This window comes from Manacus candei, unplaced genomic scaffold (assembly GCF_025592945.1).
Source record: "Manacus candei isolate 608988 ecotype Guabito, Panama unplaced genomic scaffold, ASM2559294v1 h1tg000017l, whole genome shotgun sequence".
NCBI lineage: Eukaryota > Metazoa > Chordata > Aves > Passeriformes > Pipridae > Manacus > Manacus candei.
In genome coordinates this window covers 12,212,392-12,231,976 of record NW_026138065.1, presented here as the reverse complement: position 1 = coordinate 12,231,976, position 19,585 = coordinate 12,212,392, and the positions used below count along the sequence as shown (strand labels likewise).

The 19,585-nt window shown below is 36.3% G+C and overlaps 1 protein-coding gene across 2 annotated transcripts in view; it reads left to right on the top strand.

Annotated features, from left to right (window-relative positions):
* The window catches only part of BTBD9 (BTB domain containing 9), a 118,759-nt gene extending 99,908 nt beyond the window's left edge, over positions 1–18,851 (top strand). Inside the window, exons 11-13 of one of the 2 annotated variants that reach the window (XM_051783445.1) lie at positions 5,618–5,696; positions 9,407–9,424; positions 10,129–18,851. In XM_051783445.1, the coding sequence (XP_051639405.1) occupies positions 5,618–5,696; positions 9,407–9,424; positions 10,129–10,233 (202 nt within the window). In that variant the 3' untranslated portion in view covers positions 10,234–18,851. The remainder of the gene's footprint in view (positions 1–5,617; positions 5,697–9,406; positions 9,425–10,128) is intronic. The other variant, XM_051783446.1, reaches the window with a different exon arrangement.
* Positions 18,852–19,585: the final 734 nt, after the last annotated feature.

The following is a 19,585-nucleotide window of genomic DNA, read 5'->3' as shown; positions in this document are numbered from 1 at the left end:
CGTGGTGATTAGCAGAATAGATGGAAACTCAGTTTTAGTAGAGGGTAGACCAGGGATAGAACTGCACTTAATTTGACTTTGATTTAAAAACTGTAGTGTTGATGACCTTTGATTCCTCACAATATTTTCTTTCTCATGCTTTGTCTTCCTCCTCAGTGGCTTGGGAGGCTGGATGGCAAAGGGGTGGCTGAGCCAGCTATGCAGTCTGAATTCTGTGCTTTATGGGTCTGTCTCTCTGAATTAATATGTTAAATTACAGCTGTAACAGGAGAGGAAGCATTACTTCACTTTATTGTTTAGTACTGTTATGGTGGAAAACATGGGGTTTATAGGCAATTTATAAGGTAGCTGTAGACCGTTTTTGTATTTTATAACAAAACGGAAGTGTATAACAATTACTTTTATAGCATTTTTAGTGCACACTTCTGTGTTTATAGGTACTTCATAAGAGAGGTTAGTATGGTATTCATTAATAGAACAGGGGGTGTAACATACCATGCAGAACATGCTGTGGTGCTCCTCATGTCTCAGTCAGCTTGCTTATGTGTGCACACCATTTTTTATTTGGTACCATCACATACTGGTTACAATCTGTTTTATTTTTATCAGTACAGTCATCAGACTAATCCATGGAAAGACAATACATCTCTTCTTTCCTTTTCCTGTCATTTGCTTTTACAAATTTCATTTTTAAAGAAAATGTAGTCACAATTGAAGAAGTCTGCATTCAAATAAGCTAAGAAGTGTTTCACTATTACTGTAGAACAAGGCCTATGTGGACAAGTATTAGAAAGTAAAATGGACGTTACATTTGTTTCCCAATCTGCACTGCTTTTCTTTTTGAAGTGAGGAACAAAAAATGGAGGTTGTACGTCGCCGTGGAAAGTGAGGAGACACAATGTGCACACTGAAAACATACATGCTTAGCCTAAAGCAAGCCTTGATATGGATATGATGTGGTTATTACAGTTTTTGAATGTTAGTCACATGTAACAGCTTTCTCTTTTGTCTGATATTTTTGGCCTGAACTTGGTTTCAGCTCTGATCGGTGCTGCTCTGGTAGCCCACAGAGTGGGTAGTATTTGGTAGTGTTCTGTAGTGCCTGTGGCTCATTAGAAAACCTCAATAAAAGATAAGCTTCCACTACTTTCTCAATTTGTTCTTTCCAGAAGAGAAGGAAATAATGGGAAAGAGTCACTATTTAGGTCCTATTATATGTAATAAATCTTTAGAAAGATAGCAGCTTTTCTTAGAAATAACTAGGCAAAGATTCCAAATGCTGAGAAAAACCATTATATTCTTTAGGAGGTGAGTTGCTATTTTGGAGCTATAGATAGTTAAAGCAATAGCAAGCTATTGGACATGAGTATTTCTTGCATTTTTCTTGTAATAGCCTAATAAAGAAAAAAGACAACAGACATGAAAGTAGAACGGTTTCAAATATTTTTTTTCTTCCTCTGAATAGAGTGTGGTGAAGAGATTGTGAGATGCACAAAGCCATTGGGTTTTCAGCTGTTGCCATTGGAGAGATGAAAGCACTTGGCCCAAGAGTCTGTTTATATGTTTGAACAGAGAAAGTGATTTTATTGCAAGAAGCTCTAAGTGAGACAGGCAGAGTCAGAGAATAAGAGAGCAAAAGATAATTATCTAAATTATGTTCAGGCTATTATAGAAGACGAATATAGTTAAAATGTAATTAAATATGACAGGCTCACAGGATGCAAGCATGGCTTTGGAATGCTAATCACCAATTACTGCATCTCCTTAGGGGAGTTGGGTAGAAGAAGACAGTTAAAAGTCGGGTGGCTGAGGTGAGATGTAGAGTGTTAAATAAAACACTGTAGGACTGTAACAAGGCTAATTTCTTTTGGAAAATGGAGTTGTGGCATCGGGGGACATTTGCTAGCCAAATAACTTGTAGTGCTGCATTTCAGCTTGAGGACCCTGGTATAAATCTGAGTAGGCTGCTAGCCTTGAGTCTTCTCTTATAGATGTAAACCTCAGCTTGAGGTAGTGATTATTTCTGTTGTGAAAGTGATGACCAGAACTGCTGCAGATTGAGCCAACAAATCTAAAACAAATCAACCAGCAAGACATGTGTCAAAGCAGAAAAAAAAATCGACACTGCCTGAATATTTAATAAAGCTAAATCCTGAAAAATGTATTTTGTAGAGGGTCACTAATAAGGACTACAGAGACACAAAAAGTCCAAAGACAGCAATGTCATTTTATGAGAGAAGTAAATTCTGATAGCTTCTTTATGACTGTGTCCTAGGTAAAGACAGTGAAAGTATTGCCACCAGTTTGGAAGATTTGTTTGTTTGGCATATGGGGAGTAAAGGTGAAGAAATGCCATCTATTACATAGAGCTATCTAATCCCAGGCTAAAAATGAGGTGCTTTTGATATACTTGAATGCTGCTGTTCCTGGAATACAGTGACTTATGTGTGAATCGATGGCAGAGCTATGTATAAAGTTTGGAGGAAATTTTTGTAAAGACCATCAGAAGCGATTTTGAGAATAGAAAGACTAGCTCCTGTGAGGAAAATATAAAGTGAGCAAATATGCATGACATTACTAGACATGTACTGCTTTACTAGTAGTAAGGAAGGTTAAAAAGAAACTTAAGGCTTACCCACAATGTCCTTAATCAAGGAACACCACTGAACAGTTGTTATGGCCTGATACATAAATAGAAGTCTTAGTGAATTTGTTTTATCAGCAAAAAATGCAAAAAGAGGTCAGATATGCCTTGATAATGTTCTGTCAGTAATCTCTTTTCTCATATGGATATAGTTACATGCATAAATTATCTCTTTGATGCATAATTATATCTGTACTGGAGAGCTCTTGCTTTGCATATATTGATGTTCTCAAATGTACTGCTGCAACCGAATCCATGAAACTTTCCGGTGAAGAAGGTTTACCTTGCTTATTTCAAAAGCGATTCTTCGCAAATCCATTTGGTGTTTTCTATTTTGCTTTTTTTTCTTTTTGCTAAGGAAATAAACTGAGACCTAATTTTCTCATTATACAATCAAGTACTAATTCTCTAGTGGCACTATTCTTGAATTTTAATAACTCTTCTACAAATGGTCTATAATTTTGATTTTCTGATGGGAAAGGAACAAAATGGACTCATAGCAAAACAGTAAATATTTTTGGGACTGAATTTATTGAAAAACCTATCTCCCTTCAGGCCTCACATCCTCAAGAAATTTTTTTACTCTTTTTCATTATGTTTTAATATTATTAAAGGCGTAATTATAATCCAATACTAAGAACAGCATTGTAGCAGAAAGTAAGGGCTTCTAATGAAGTGGGACGTGGGAGAAATTAAGGACTTCCTGGATGAGCTGACCTGGAAGTGTGTTGTCAAAATTATCTTCAGAGATCTTTTTCTCAGTCCCTCTTACTGTCTGTTGTGCTCTTCAGCTGTATTTCCAAATAGATGCATCAGCTTTCTTGTTGTCACATCATAGGACAGACAACGGCATTTACTGCCATCCTTGGAAAATCTGCACTGAGTTCTTGCAGTGATTATTTGGCCAGTGCTCAGAAATAGTAGAAATAAATACAGACCCACTTATATTCTCTTCTATGATCCCTAATTAACGTATTTTCTTGTCACGGAACACAAACTCTACCTTGGTGTCTAGGAAGGCGTGGACTGTTCTTAATAGCTTCTTTAGGATTTTATACTCTTTTATTTCTAATAGCTTTAAAATATTTTCCAAATCACTAAAAAGGGAAATCTGATTTTTACAACATCATTGTCCTTGCATAAAGTGTGTATGTATGTAAATGTGAAAGCATATACATAATGCAAACTATGGCAATGCTTTGTTGTGAGAAGTAGTGTTGTGATCATCTTATTGTCCCAGCTACTCATCTTTGGGACTTTGTACTTTAAGGTAACAAGTTCTCTTTGGTCATGGGGACTAACTGACTGGCTGTACTAGAGTAATGTGAGAAAGCAATTCAATAATTACTCTCCTGTTTAGGGGGAAAATGTTTAAATCATAACAGCCTTTCAGATCTTAGGACAGTCAACAAAATAGTCCATTCTCATTTTTTTGTATTTTATTTAGAGCATGAAGAAACAGCCTGAGCTTTAAATTAAGGGTATAGCCACACGAGGGATATAAATAAACCATGCTGTTAGGTAGATAACTGCTGTACCTCTGAGGCCTGCCACAGACCACACCTTTCTGTTATCATGAGTAACTCTAATTACACCCATTACCTGATGTGGTAAGACCAGTAAACTACTTGAAATTCAGTCTCAGTTGGGCTCATAATCTTCTTTAAGCAAAAACAGCCAGACAGCAGTGATAGAAGTAATAGCAGACTAATTTAATCCCAGAAATGCAATGTTTGTGACAAAAGGTTTTTCCTACTAAGGGAAAAATCAAGTGTCTGACAAATAGTCAGCAACCAATCTGTTCATACTGCCAGGCTTTGGGGTAGTCTATTGGTGATGAGTAGTGTTTTATTCCAGTTTTGCTTTGGTCCTTTTTTTCTTATATGAACACTTCTAAAGGTATTCTCAACCCATTCTGGAAAACTATCCAATGTTTTACTTCTGTAGTCAGTTAATCAGGTTAGACTTAACTCCATTTTATTTCTGAACCCATCTGTGATAGAGTCTGTATCAGCGAAAAGTTAAATGGTGTATCTCATTTGCATGTTTTGTGAATGTAAAATAATTTAAATTTTAATGTGTTCAAGTACTAATCTAGTATAGTGGAAGACTGGTACCAAACCGAAACCTCTATTTCCTGGTATTCTTTTTATTTCTTCTCTTTCACTGTCAGTGTGTTCTATAAGCACAAAGGTATGTAGGAAGTTGTGTCCTTTTCCTGCTGTGTATTACATTACCTGAGGTGCTGCCCCTCACCGAGATCAGGAGAGTATGAACGAGAAACAAAGATTATACTGGTCCCACTGTACCTCTAGTGTTCTCAGTCTAGCCCAAAAAGTTATATGCCAGCTCTGAAGGAGTGGTCTGTTCTCCTCACTGCCTCTGTGTCAGGATGGGGAAATCTTCACGACCTGACCTGCAAAGAATGCTTTGTGTCACTTACAATTTTCTGAAAGGACCTTGGCCCACACAAAGGAAGCTTGGCTCCTCTGCCTCTACTGCTCCACTTAGAGTGAGATGAGTTTATTTGAGTTTTTGGGTGGTTTGTTTTGTTGGGTTTTTTTCCTTAGATCTGTAATTTCTTTAACCAAGCTCTGATGATTTCTCATGAGTAGTTAACAGGAGAATGCATTTACTTTTATTTGTCTGACCTTTTGTTTATCTAATACAGTCAATATTAGCCAAGGATTTTAGATTTTAGGCTTCTTTTCTTTTACCGCTTTCTTAACTTTCAACAATAGTATGATTAATGTTCCTGCACACAAATTATAGTGGTGTAAGGTATGTACAAAATGACATAAGCAGAGTCAAGACACTTAAAAATAAACATGAGGGAGGAGTGCTGGAAATTCAGGCAATGGAGAGTGTTTCTCTATTTGCCCTATTAAGTGATAATAGTACTTACAGTCACTTGAATGCATTCTTTTGTGACTGTGTTCAATATTTGTATGTCTTTCTGGATTTTCTTTGTAGATCCTGGCAAACAATCACTTTTGATAAACAGCCTGCGTCTTTTATCAGAATAGTTGGAACTCGCAACACAGCTAATGAGGTAAGGAACTTTTAAGAAAACCTACATTCTTCATGAATACACAACAATACAGGTTTTCATATCTTGCAGTGAAATCAATAAGGCCTTCTCAAATGTACACACCTAATTTTTTTGCTCTGGCAATCTAGCAAAATTAGAATGAATGCTTTTCTTATGTGAGTGTTTAACGATGTTATTGTCTGTTCCTGGTTTTGACCTTTCCACACTGCCATCAAACATTTCTACTGGGTTTGGTTTTAAACTAATCCTTATTCGATAAACGATGAAAATACCATTTTAGCACACTAGAAAGGTGTATGGTCTCTGATTACTTGGTTTTTATCACCTTTATATTATCTTTTTAATTAATAAAACATAAGAAAAATCCCATATTTTTAAGAAAATCTTATTTGCATAAGATTCATTTATAATTAATTTTCATACCTGTTAAATCATTTGAATAATAGTGGCCAAACCAAGAGATATTGTTAATTTTATACAGAAAAAAAAAATGGGCCTTAACCAACCAAGTGCAGTATCATCCTCTCTTTATTTACTTGTGCTTCTGTCTTTCGTAATCGTTGTGCATTGTCTCAGATGAAGTCCAGATTTTACACTTGACTTCAATGAAACAATTTACAATATGTGAATTTAATAATATTTGTAAGTCTTTGTGAGATTAGGACTTTATATGACAAGACTGTAAGAGGCACCAAACGCTGCTGCTTCTGTGTATACACATGCATGTCTACATCCCACACGTGTAGTTCACCACCAACCGTTGTACTTTCACGCTTTCTACAAAGAACTTGGGATAGCACTGTTACATTTGGATTAGTTAGAGTTTGTCAACTGCATAATGACAGTCTTGTTTCCTCTCGTGCCAGTGTTTGTACGTTCTCAACTCTTTGTCAAAAAAGACTGAGGTGCATTGAGTGAACCTAGCAAACCAGCCTACAGTATATATCACTTTCAGCTTTTAATTCTTAAAGATAACTTTAAGCCCTGAAGAGTAATAGGCTTTTAGCCATATTTCCAATTTCAAACTGGTTACTATTTTCAAGGATTTTAATATCCTGTGTAATTTATTTATATAGAGCACTGCATAACTAGTGAAGAACAGTATGTGTAAATTGAGGTTACAGCTATTCATGTAGTGGCGCAGTGGAATTAAAAACACATGCTGGTGTTCTTGGTCTTTTCCTCTTTTGTTTTTAAAATCTGTACCCAACACTAATTTTGTTTAGGTTTTTTATTATTATTTTTTAGTTTCTCCTAAATCCTGTAAAGTAGGAACATAATCGGTGTGCACATTATTACTAAATTACTTTTATGTATCTATAGATATATTAAACAAATGGTCTGTAATATTTTGGCATAAATTTTAATTTTCCAAACAAGGAAGCAAGATATTTTTCATATTTCTGATTTAAATAATAGTAGTGTAACTGAAGTCTTGGTTTGTTCTGGAGTCTGTAGTCTCAGTAGTCTCTTCAGTAAGAATACCAGCAGTTTCCATAATTATTTGCCCACAGCTGGTTGTATATTATGTCAAACCATTCTCATTTTAAATAAAATATACTAATGGCAGCATATTTTTATCAAGGAGTATTATTGTAATAGGTACAAAAATACTCCTTGCTTGTTGCACCAACACATACCTTTGAACTTTGAAGCACAATCTGTACTTCCCCAAGTGAAGAGTTGACTTTTGGACTTGCAAAAAAATCCCATAAAATTTCTCCACTTTGTGAATTATTTAATCTTTTAAACTTGTTTTTACCTTTACCATGTTTTCCAGGTTTTGGAAGACGTGATGTTCAGTGATTTTTTGTCCTGATATTTGAATTTTTTTTTGGTATATTAGAACAAGATAGAATTGTAACTTTGGGGTTTTTTCTTGAGCTCCCAGACATGCTACTTTTGTAGAGAAAAGGATTACTTTTCCTTAGTTCTTGTCTTCATTTATTTGTCAGACAGGTCACCTGATACTTTATGTAAGTTTACCTTGTTATTCCTCTTCAGTATTACTGACCTGGAAAGGACACCTAGTTGCTGATGTGAGAGCTTTATCTTACAAATTACTGCACCAGTGTGTATGTACTTGGCCTTCCTTCTTTGTATGTCTGACCTTTCTTAAAATATCCATGAGGAGTATAACTGATGTGGGTCAGAGGATGATGCTGAACTGTCATCTTTTTCTTTTGAGAGAAACACATGCAGGATTCTTTGTTTTAGTAGTACTGTTCTGAAATACTTAATTCCGATACCAGCTGAAGCGGTTGAGCTCAGTTGTGCTTCTCAGTCTTATGCTTCTCTCACATGCTCTATTCTTTACATTTTCATGTGGCAGAGTAACTGAGAAAAATGTTCTAAATTCACAGGCTTGTTAATGTGCCAGATGTTTTGAGCATTAAGAATTTAGTATGAAAGAATCAGTAAAAATTAATTTTAGAATATAAGGATCAGGTACTTCTGACTTTCTAGACTAGTATTAGATAAATTTTAGTGCTACCCACACTGTATTTAAAAAATCTGCATCACTATGTAAAGTGAGGTTTTAAATGATAACACTATTGTTGTGGGATACAGTAGAAATATGGAATCTTCTGATTTGAAGGCTTCTATCCCATTCATTAGACTGTGCTGCCTTTCAAGGAAAGCAGCATCTTAAGAGGTGAGAGAATGTTCTTTTCTGCAAGGCCTTATCCTTGTAAGTGCAGCTGGAAAAATGAGAATGGCTGTTACTTTAAAAACACGGGGGCGAGATGAGTACAAAAGGGGCTTCTCGAGAAGTGTAACTAAATACAAAAATCAGCTTCTCAAGAACTGTAACAGACGGAGAGAATTCATGCCGCTGTAGGAATTAGTTCAGCTTCAGAAAAAAACTCACCAGAAGAACAGCAGAGAAAAACCATTTTGTGCACATGTGTCTGTGTGTGGCTATGGGTGTGGATTTGTAATCTGCTCATAAGTGTATATATTATAAAGGCATAGCAATGCATGTGAGCATGTACATAAATATAGAAATATAAGCATGCATCACCATGTATCTGTATAAAGAACTGCAAGAATTCTTACACTGAGAGGCACAAGAAAATATAATGGGGATTAAAAAAAAAAGAGTGACTGTGAATACTTTTTTATTCGTTTCATGTGTGCTATCAGAATTGGAATTAACTAGCTACATCCTCAAAAAAGACCTGGGGCTATTGCAGACATGTCAACACAGATGTCTGCTCAGTGTGCACTTAAGCAGGGATGGTCAAAAAGAATAATAGGATTTTAGGTTGTATTGAAGAAAGGATAGAAAATATAATATTATGTAGTCTTGTATGAATATGTAGTATGTCCATGTCTTGTTTATGGTATTTGATTTTGCCCACATTAACTTGAAAGGGTCTGGGAAAGGGCAGTTAAGATTATAAGAGATTATCTTTGTTTGTGAGAAGAACTTTAAAAACATGATCTGCTCTCAACAAGAATAATAGAAAATGTCATAAAAGCATACAAAGTTAAGACAAGACAGTAATTTTAAAATTCAGGTTTTAATATTCATGAAGCTTTAGCTTTAAAACAATAAGGCATGAGAAAATAGCAGATTTTAAAACAGTATAAGAAAAGATTTATGTTTAGTCTGTAGCAAAGCTGTGCAATTCGTAGCAATGAGAAATCATATGGAAAGAAGTTTTGTAACAATTTTAAAGAGTTCCTCCCCCTTCTCCTCCCAGGCACTTCAAGAACAAGAAGTAAGTAGAAGTAAGAGTAAGTAAAGTAGAAAATAAAATGGAAAAATGCTTAAACAGATGGTCCTCTAAGATACAGTCACCTGTACACTGGTCCCAGATATTGTTTGAAACATCAGTAAATGATCACTGTTTGAAATGGAATATTTCATCTGATGAAGCAGCAGCCTCCGTGGACACTCTGAATGCCTTTCTACATACTCCAGGACATGTCTGTAGAGCTACCATTGCTGTTACAGCAGAGGGCAATCTTGAAATAAAATCATGTTGGTAATGATTTAAATTTCATTTCTAGTGTACGTGAACATTCAGCCTTTTGAGGAAGTAAATATATTGTAAGATATGTTTAAGACAATATAATTGTTGTTGTCATCTGATAGCATGTAGTAGATATTTCTGCTACTTGGCAAGGAAAAGAATAATTTACAGATATCTCTATCCACTTTTGAAGTATTTTTCTGATTTTTAGTGCCATATGTAAAGGTTGGTATAATTTGAAGGCCTTCTCTTGCTCCACTGGTGTCCTTTTCTAAAGTTTATTGCCCATGGATAAATGTTTTTGACCTCATGGCGAAACATTCTAATTTGACTAATTACTTTGTCATTGATCTGGCCTGCACACTTCCATATAGACTTCATCTTACTTTGATCGTGCTTTTGCCAGCATTAAATTGTTTTGCTTTATCTTCGTTTTTCGTTCTCTGCAGGTGTTTCACTGTGTGCATTTTGAGTGCCCAGCACAAAACAGTACCCACAAGGACGAGAGTAGTAAGGAAGTAGCATCAACAGAGGTGGGGACTGCTGGACAGTAGCTTGTTTCTCGCCCTGTTTGAGCTGCAAGCACTAGTCCCCTGCATTCCCCTCCTGGATCCACCTTGCGTTCACATGCTCACCAACAATAAAGAAGGTTGAAAGGGAGCTTTTGCAGCCTTGATGACATTCTATGAAATTATTCAGAACCTTCTTGTGCTGGCACCTTTTCTTTCTTTGTGAACGAAGGGGACCGTGTCTGAAAGCTGGAAACGTTGAAATGGAAAAGGCTTTTCCTGAGCACATGAAGAGACTGCTTCACTCTCCTCGATTTGTTCAAATCAGGCTGGTCTTCAAGGGGTGAGAAAATAGGTCTTCAATCCTCATCAATTACCCCATTAACACCCTACCTCTCTAATCTAACCAAGGCAAGGAAAACAGAAGGAAATAAAAGGCAGAGCTACAGTGGAAATCTAAAATTACTGGAGCAGAATGGAAGGCATATGAAATAAGTATTTGTTCCCTAGAGGCTTTCATTAGCAAAAAAAAATATTTATGGAACACATCAGTCCAGCATATATGTTATTTTTAAAAGTGATTCTTCATTCATATTCCTTTGTAACTAGTAATCTGTTTTCTAAATCATTTTGACCCTGTATTCCAGTTTGTCTCTTATTTTTGGCTGTAGTCAATGCTGTACAGTAGATTAAGGAAGTATCAGACATGTTTACCTGCTGAGATGCAAATTCCCTCATTCATCAGTGGGATGACAAGAAAAGCATTCATGATATCAACAAACTAATTAATGTATCTATATTAATCTTGACCTTAGTTGACTTTTCAAAGTACAAAATTGTCATTTCTTACACTCAAAAAGGAAATTCCTAAATCAAACATCCATCTTGAAGAAAAGCATATTTTTTCACTCCTGAAAATGATTAAATTTTGCCTGCGTTTCTAAGACAACTTGCAACAGATCATCAAAAATGTTTGGTTTAGAAAAGTGGAACTGCATCTAGTCACTGACAAGCAGTTGTTCAAATACAGAAAGAAGAATTTGCAGATAACTTACATTTTTCCAAGAAAAATTGTTTTACAGTCTAGAGCTAAAAATTCACAGGCTATGTGTGCATTAACATTTCTCATGAGCCTCACAAAATATGATGCTTTTGCACTGTATTGTAAAAAATTTGGTTCTTACTTTACAGTTACAGAATTCATTATCCATCCGTGTCTGTCTGGATTGCATTGCCTGCTACTTTGCTTATTCTGTTTTCACACTGATGATGATGCAGTCTCTTACTCGCTAGACCTGCATGACTTTTAGGAAGAACTCCATGTTGGTCTTTCAGTATGGGATAAAGACATTCTGTTTTAAGACAAATGCTGATGTAATTGGCAAAATTGATTAGGAGGATTGTTACTCCTCACAAAGTATATTATATTGGAAATGTCAGCTAACCAGTTTTATGAACTTGGAATTTCCTATGGTGATAAATAGCCTTGTCAGAAGAAAACAAAGCTGGTGCAGGATAAATACGGTTTTGCTTTGCATAATCATAGTGATAAAATGAGTTATATCAACATAGTGAATTGTATGTTAATTTATCACACTACTTAATTTGAAATAATTTCCCTGTTGGATACTAGTTGTGCTAAACCCAAAAAGAAATATAATCGGTGGTAGCAGTGAATCAGAGGAAATTTCTAATAAGAAAAGCGTCCTTTCTTCTTTCAAATAAAATTGATTAGGCTTTATCAATAATATTACAGTATTTTCATTGCCAAATTACAGTTTAGTTCAGACAGTCCTCTCCCTTCCCACTGCTGTCTCCTGACTTGTGAATGCTTGTTGGTGAAGATAGATGCCCACTGTGCTGTATAAAGCTTCTAATGTATGTGCTACAGCTGCCTCAGACAGTCTGGAGTTCTGGGACAGGATTCTGCTTGTGACACTCACCTCCTCATCTGTGGGGCTGATTACCTTATGGCTTAGCAGCCTTTGGAGCATGAAAGAATTGAGACCAGCTACTGGGGACACCACCCTCTTGTTTAAGTATAGGTCCAAAAAGTTGAAATTTTTTTCCCTTTGAAAAGTAAAAGCAGAAAACTTCTCCTGTTGTAATCCATGCTGGAACTACTGAGATGCATGGAGTGTGTCTTGCCTTTGGTAGATATAAGTCCTTTTGTGTGAGTGATAGTATTTCTTTGCACTTTGATCAAACAAGTCTGCTTTTGTCAAACTGTGGAGCAAAGGGCATAACTTTCTAGCTGTTAGTATTTAGTAGTCACTGTTGTAGAGAATGTTAAAAAAAAAAATTAGGAAAAGGTTGTGCCAGCTGTTCTGAGTCTAGGCTCCCAGAGAAAGAATGGGATTTTTCCATTTGCAATCTTTAATGTGCACAATTAATTTTTATGATACAAAATTAATTTTTATGATCTTGTAGACTATAACCTACTGCACATCTTTTTGATCTTGTCCTGTGACTCATTGTGGAACAGAAGTGTCTATTTCCCATGATATTCACTCTCTGCCAAGAATATGAATGAACATATCTGAGATTCCCAGAGCAAAAACTCCAAGGTCCTGTAGACCCTTTGTTTCCTTACCCCCATAAATCAATAAAAAACCCAACAACTTTGCATTGTCTCTTCCTGCAGGTATTAGTATTAGACTTACTCACAATGGCCCTTCTCAGTCTTTATTTTATACAGAGTTGCTCTTAGAACCTGTCACCAAGGTGAGCCCAGTGAGCTCCTGGGATTTTAAGGCAAGCCCTACCACAACTTGACATTTTCAACCTTTACCCTTTTTATTTAAAGAAATAATGTTTTCAGAGAGCTGAACTCTGCTTGGTCTTCTAATATTACCCACCACCAAACACCCCTAATACCTGTATTGCCTAGAAGAGGTCTCTTCTCTTAAACGTTGTATCAGCAACGTATTACTAGTGACAGAGGAAGACGCCACACAGAATTGAGTTGTGGTTTGGTGTGAATGTTTGCATTCTGTCTAATTATTGTCTGTATTTATTGACTCCCAATTTCAAGTGTACTTCCTGTATATTCTTCTGAAGTTTTTTTTCTTTTCTTTTTTACCTTTGTTTTTCCTTTCAGTGAAAGTAAGTAGTGCTGTTATGGCTTAGTATCAGGGTTTATCAGAGTGATGAAATGCTATAGTTATTCAGAACTGTGCGATCACTCATATTTTATTTGCAACAAGGATAGAGCAGAACTGACCAGGCATTCATGGCTTTCTCGTCAGAAACTATGAAACAGACCTGCTGTTAGATTTCTACATACTGCAACTAACTGTATTGTCATTATTGAGCCATTAATTCTATTTGGTACTTTAGTATCTTTAAGTTCCCCAGGCCTCATTTTCTCAGTTTTTCTTCCATGGGTTGAATTCAGATTTAGACTTAACTAATGTGGAGCTCAACAAAGGCGTTTCTAAAAATCTTTTTGTTTAGTTAACTTTTCCGAAATGCAAATAAAAGGGTTTTTTGTTCACAGAAATGTAGGGGAAAATTATTATCTGGGAAAATTAATTTTTTGAGTGAGACAAAATTGTTCAGCTCTGTTTTCAAGCCATTTCCAATCAGCTCTAAAATAAGGTTAAACGACTTGTTAAATGGAATTGCAGTGAGAGAGGTTAACCCAAATCTAATGTAAAAGACAGCACAGAGGAGACATACCAATTTTCTTAGAGTAGGAACTCTTTTTCATTGCAGTTTCCTTCCTTTAGAGCTCCCTTTCTTTCTTTTTTTTCCTCACGAAAATCAAGTTTTCTTGTTTATTATGACAACTCATGTAACAGCTCAATGCTTCTCAGCATTACTAAAAAATTCAATTTCGTGCATCTTCATCTTTACTAATTGTAACATTAGAGGATTTTCAGTTGAGTATCTGACTTGATGAGAGTTGGTTTCCATGAAAGAAAGCAAAAGATGTCTGTAATTGTTCCAATCTAATTAAATGTTCAGTACAAAAATTAGAAGACAAAGTTAATGCCATTCTTGTCTGATTGTTGTGTGTTCGTAGTTCTGGTAATAAAGTGATGCCCGTTCAGAGACACTCAGTAAGGAACTAGAACTTAGATTTGATTTCACATGCTATACATTGCATTTCTCTATGAAGATATTAATTGGCTGATATTCTGACAGGTGTTAGTATACTGTCAAATAAGCAAGTGAATGCATTGGTAACTTTGTTGTTGTGGCTAGAGTAGTGAGCAAATAATCAGAGCCAGTAAGAATTAATATATTTAAGAGTAAACATTTAGGCTTGTGTGTCATGATACTAGTTGCCAGAGGACTAAACCATGCTTCAGAAATAATAGTTTTTAGATCCTAGGAGATGCTTGAGGCCTGGTTCTCATCCCAGTTTCTCAATGAATGGTCTATTTAGGTTAGAATCATTAGTTCTCTCTGAACTGATTGTTGTTGTCAGTTGTACTAGTTAACTTAGATATATTATGTAGGAGCTCCACAAAGCTTTGTTCAGGATACAAAAATAAAAGTTCTGGGTCAGATTTTAGGAGTACCTAAATATTCATATATGTGTGCACACATATATATATGTTAAATCTAGCTAGTAGCTAATTATGTAGCTTGAATTTAGAACAGGCTCTAAAGCTCCAAAACTAAAAACAAACAAACAAACAAATAAAATGTCTTCAGGCATGTGGGAAGTGCTGCTCCTGTGGTATGGCAGGATGGTGACTATGTTATGGTTGCTTAAGTGCTAATGTCCAAACAAGGTATGGGTGAGCAGGTCCAAAGTGCTTTGTTGCCCAGTTGTCAAGTATTAGTGTTTTGGCTGGGGTGTATAAAACACAGAGCAAGTTAAATGCTAATTTCAAAGACAGGGCTACAGTCCAAAGAACACAGATATTCCTCCTAGCTGCCTTGTCTGCTATGGCTTGCAGTGTTTACAGAGTGAGCCTTCATATGATTTCAGTTAACTGCTCAAAAACACCCTGCAGTCTTTTTGGCCCTTCCCAAGGCTCATTGCAAAGCTTTGGCTGAGATAGTGTCAAAGTCCCACTCATATTCCATGATAGAATCTGGGTCTGTGTTTGACTGTTTACTGTGAAAAGTTTTAAAGCCACCCTGCTGCTTTTCTTAGAGAAAGAAAGTCCAAATTAAAAACTTCAGTATAGAATGAGGAAACTACAGATATCTGTCATTTACCAATAGACTGACTGGCAGTACAACTACATACCAGTTTTATCATTCTGTATGTGTTTCATTACTACAATACATACAAATGGTGGAGGTGAAGAATCAGTTCCTTCCACCCTTGGCATTAGACATTATCACCAAACAGTCATTAGAGAATTACTTCTCTTCTCTTACTCATTCCTTCCAACCTTAATAGAATAATACAATTCGGTGTTTGGCAAAAAATGATAATTGATTCCTTACATAACCATAATGGAATTGAAGTTCGGATTACTAAAAGCTTGAATGAGTGGTGGCATCACCCTGCACAGGTGTAAACATACCTCTCCAGTGCCTCCTACTACTTTAAACCCTGATCTATAATAGAGGAGGAAAGCTGCACTATTGGTAAAATGAACTTCTACTCATTCTTTTCGTATTTATCATCTTGGCACATCTATTCTCTTTGTGCAGATGCTTGGTTAAAACAAGGTAACCTAGTTTGTCATAATTTTTTTAATTATCCAGTGACTCCTGAGATTTGGCAGATATACATGAACAACTTCAGTCTATATTTAGTAGTCTGAGGAATTTACAAAACAAATCTATATAGTCTTTTACACCAAATTCTACATGTCCAAAAAGTACAGCTGACTCCTGAAATATCAAGTAAATTGGACAGTATTACTGTTCAGATGAGGGTTTGTGTGTCTGAGCTATGTGCCAGTGAACAGTAGTTATCACAGCTTCTTTTCAGTAGAGGAAGCAGGGAATCATAGAATGATTCAGTTTGGAAGGGACCTTAAAGATCATTGAGTTCCAGCCTCCCTGCCATGGGCAGAGACACCTTCACTAGACCAGGTTGCTCAGAGCCCCATTCAACCTGGCCTTGAACACCTTCAGGGGTGGGACATCCACAGCTTCTCTGAGCAACCTGTTCCAGTGTCTCACCACCCTCACAGTAAAGAATTTCTTCTTCTTCTTCTTCTTCTTTGGACCTATTTCAGGAGTTATGTCCCTTATTCATTTTGAGAGGTAAATACTTATAGTGAATGTTTTTATACAATAATACAAAATTCATGGAAGGTAGATGATTAGATTTAAAAATGTCAGTTAAAGCAAGAGCTGGTGTTGCAAGGAGCAGTTTAAGGGAAAGACTGGTATGGAATTGCATGGTTGCATCTGTGCATATATAGCAAAGAAAATGTATGTGTTACCCAAGTTGAAGTGACTATTGGCAAAGATGTGTTTCTGCATGGCCTTTCTGTTTTAATTTAGGGAATTTTGTTAAGGAATCTCACTCACCTGAATGTGAGCACTAAAAGAGAACATAGGGAGTGAGGCTTCAGTAGTTTTTATGGGAAGAGCAACACAAAGATATGATTCTTGTGGTCTGAGCTAGTTCTGTTTGTCTCCAGTCTTTTCAGCTGTTACTTTTTCCTACATGCATTCCCCCATCTGCTTGTTACCTCTTCTCTTTTCCTCCCTATCTAGCATCATATCACTGGTGTTCCCTGCAGCTTTCCTCCATATTGTGATATTTTAAGGAATTTTAAAACTTTCTTTATTTTTCCTCTTTGTCATATGCTGAATAAAATATCCTCATCCCCTTTCATTCACATCAGACTTTAAAGGCAACTGCCACTAGGCTGACAAGTGCTAGTGAGCAGCATTTAAATTTGGCTGTCTATGGATATGCAAAATACTAACCCTTTTGGACCTTGTGCTTCCATAATCTGTTTAAAATCTGTTACCCTTAAGAGAAAAATCAGTAAGAAGTTTACTGTTGACTTAAGAAGTAGGTCAGGTTTTGTGCTGGTTAATCTAAATTATGCTTAAATATAAATGTAAGTATTTCTTTCTCACCCTGATGCACCAGATATATGCTCAATTTGTTAGTTGTGCATTGCTTAATGCATTGATTGTACATAAATATTCTTTTCTAAATAAACTGCATCATCAAAAGTGAATCTTGAAAGCATTTGTAACTTTTCAGTGTCCCTGTGTGAAGCTGTCAGAGATCCAAACATCACACTGAGCATGTTGATTCACTTTGTGAAGTTCAGTGCTACTTCACAATTTGGACCCTATGTCTGTTAACCTTGTCCAATCTCTTGTAAAATTTCCTTTCTGCTTTGCTAAATTTCATTACTGTTAGATTTGTTGTTTTGTTTGTTTGTTTGTTTTGTAGTGAATGTTAATGTTCAGAGCCAGGCTAAATAGAAGTTTAGCTTTTAGTGAACTTTTTCACTTATTTCTGTGTTTAGCTCCTCTTTCCTGACAGACAGTAGTTTAAATCTGTTTTACACTTTGTTACACTCCCCTTCTCTGTAGCAATTATAATTGTATCTTCAAATTTTTGTGCATTAAATCCCTTTCCTTCTTTCTCATAGAGTGGTTCTAAACTACCTCAGACCTTGTTGTGAACAGGTACGAGTTTCAGCTGCAATTTTTAGAATTTATCATAGCCTTTGTATGTTCCTTAAGTGCATGAGTATGTAGCGAAATCAGCCTGCCAGACCATGATTGCATTTTCAGGAATACTGTTCCAGGTGAGACATGTAACTGGGATGAGTTCACAGCCGCACCCATTCAGGCTCACGCTGATACCTCTTTCAAGAAAAGCTTTTCAGGAGAGCAACTTCTGGTATGGGAAGTGCTTCAACTTTCTCTTTGAAGGGACATGATGCTGCCTGCACTGGACTACTTTCACCTCTCCATTGCCATGACAACTGCCATAAAATTGCATCGTCAGACCTCCCTTCCTGGCTGTGAGCAGGAGCCGTGTTGTTGCATTGGACTGTGCTCATCATATGAGAATAAACCCCACAAGGCATGTTCTGATGACCTTGCTATCATTTTATACTGCCATGGATGTGCATTACCCACCCTTTGGGCTAATTAGGTTTCAGGTAAAATGATGGTTGCAGATTGTGCTGCAGTTGATCCAGTTGATAACTTTGGGAATTGTCTGGTTTTGTAAGTTACCCATTGTACAACCTGGCAAACCTTGTTAGTACTGATTTCCTTTTCACCAGCAGACGTGGACATCATCAAACAAGCATTTTGTAACATGGAATTTTCTATGTGCATCCAGAAAAGAAGCATCCCAGTTATTTCCTTAGTAGCAACATGTATTTGTAATGAAAGTTTTAGAATTACTAAACTGCTGTAAGCTATTCTGTGCATGCTCTGGCATTGTATTAACAGTTTGTATTAACAGCTGATAAGCAGAGGGCTCTGGAGAGCAAGGAATGCTGACTGTGGATTTCTTTTTCAAGAGTTTCAAGGAACAGCAAAAATTGACAGAGTGGATGCAGGACCAGACAATACTCAAAGCAAATCATAAAGTGAAACTGTTGTGCTTTGTATTTATTTCTTTGGGGATTCTTCTTCAAAGTATTTAACTTCACAGGAAAATATAGAGTATATTTAAAACAGTGACAATTAGAAATACACCTTTTCAAGAATGAGAGGGGTGTGATTTGAAAAATAAAGTGATCTTTTGTGCTTAACTGCTTGTCTGTAGTTTTATTAAAATAATGTTAGAGACTTGTCTGATGCTGCTCACATATTGCATGCACGAATAGAAGAGTTTTGGCAGAACTGTATTGATTTCTCGTCATGGCAAGGAAGTTAATGACGTCATCATTGTTATATTAACTCATAATGACAGTCTTAATATCAATATAGAAAATGCTGGTGATTTTTGCAGTGACTTTCAGGCCAGTGGGCATCCACGAAACTACTGCGAACAACAGCTGTGGGATGTTGCTACCAGGATGTGCTGCTGTACGCTCTGGATGAAGTGTATGAGTATTTACTTCATTTCACAAAAAAAAAAGTAGGGAAATATTTTAAGACTTGGGATTTTGTTTTCAAACAAGCCAGAAAAAGGCTTGATTTTTCAGAGTATTTAGCACTTGATTTCATCAGACTGCCATGAAATGTGGGAGCACTGAATGTTTGATTCATAATAGTAGGCCTTTATCTTCCTTTATCTTATCAGCCTCACATATTGAACAGAATTTTTGTAAGCCTTGCCTGGATTTCAGAACTTCATGCCCTAAAGCAGTGGCTTTTCTCCAGTAACAACACTATATTTCTCTATAATATAATCTTTTAAGCATTAGTACGTGTGTCATGCTATTCCCTCCATGAATGTCTATACCCTTTGTTACCTACAAAGTGGAGAGGTCAAACTCCAAAAAAGAAGTATGATACCAAGTTGTAAGATCAAGCTGAGGTA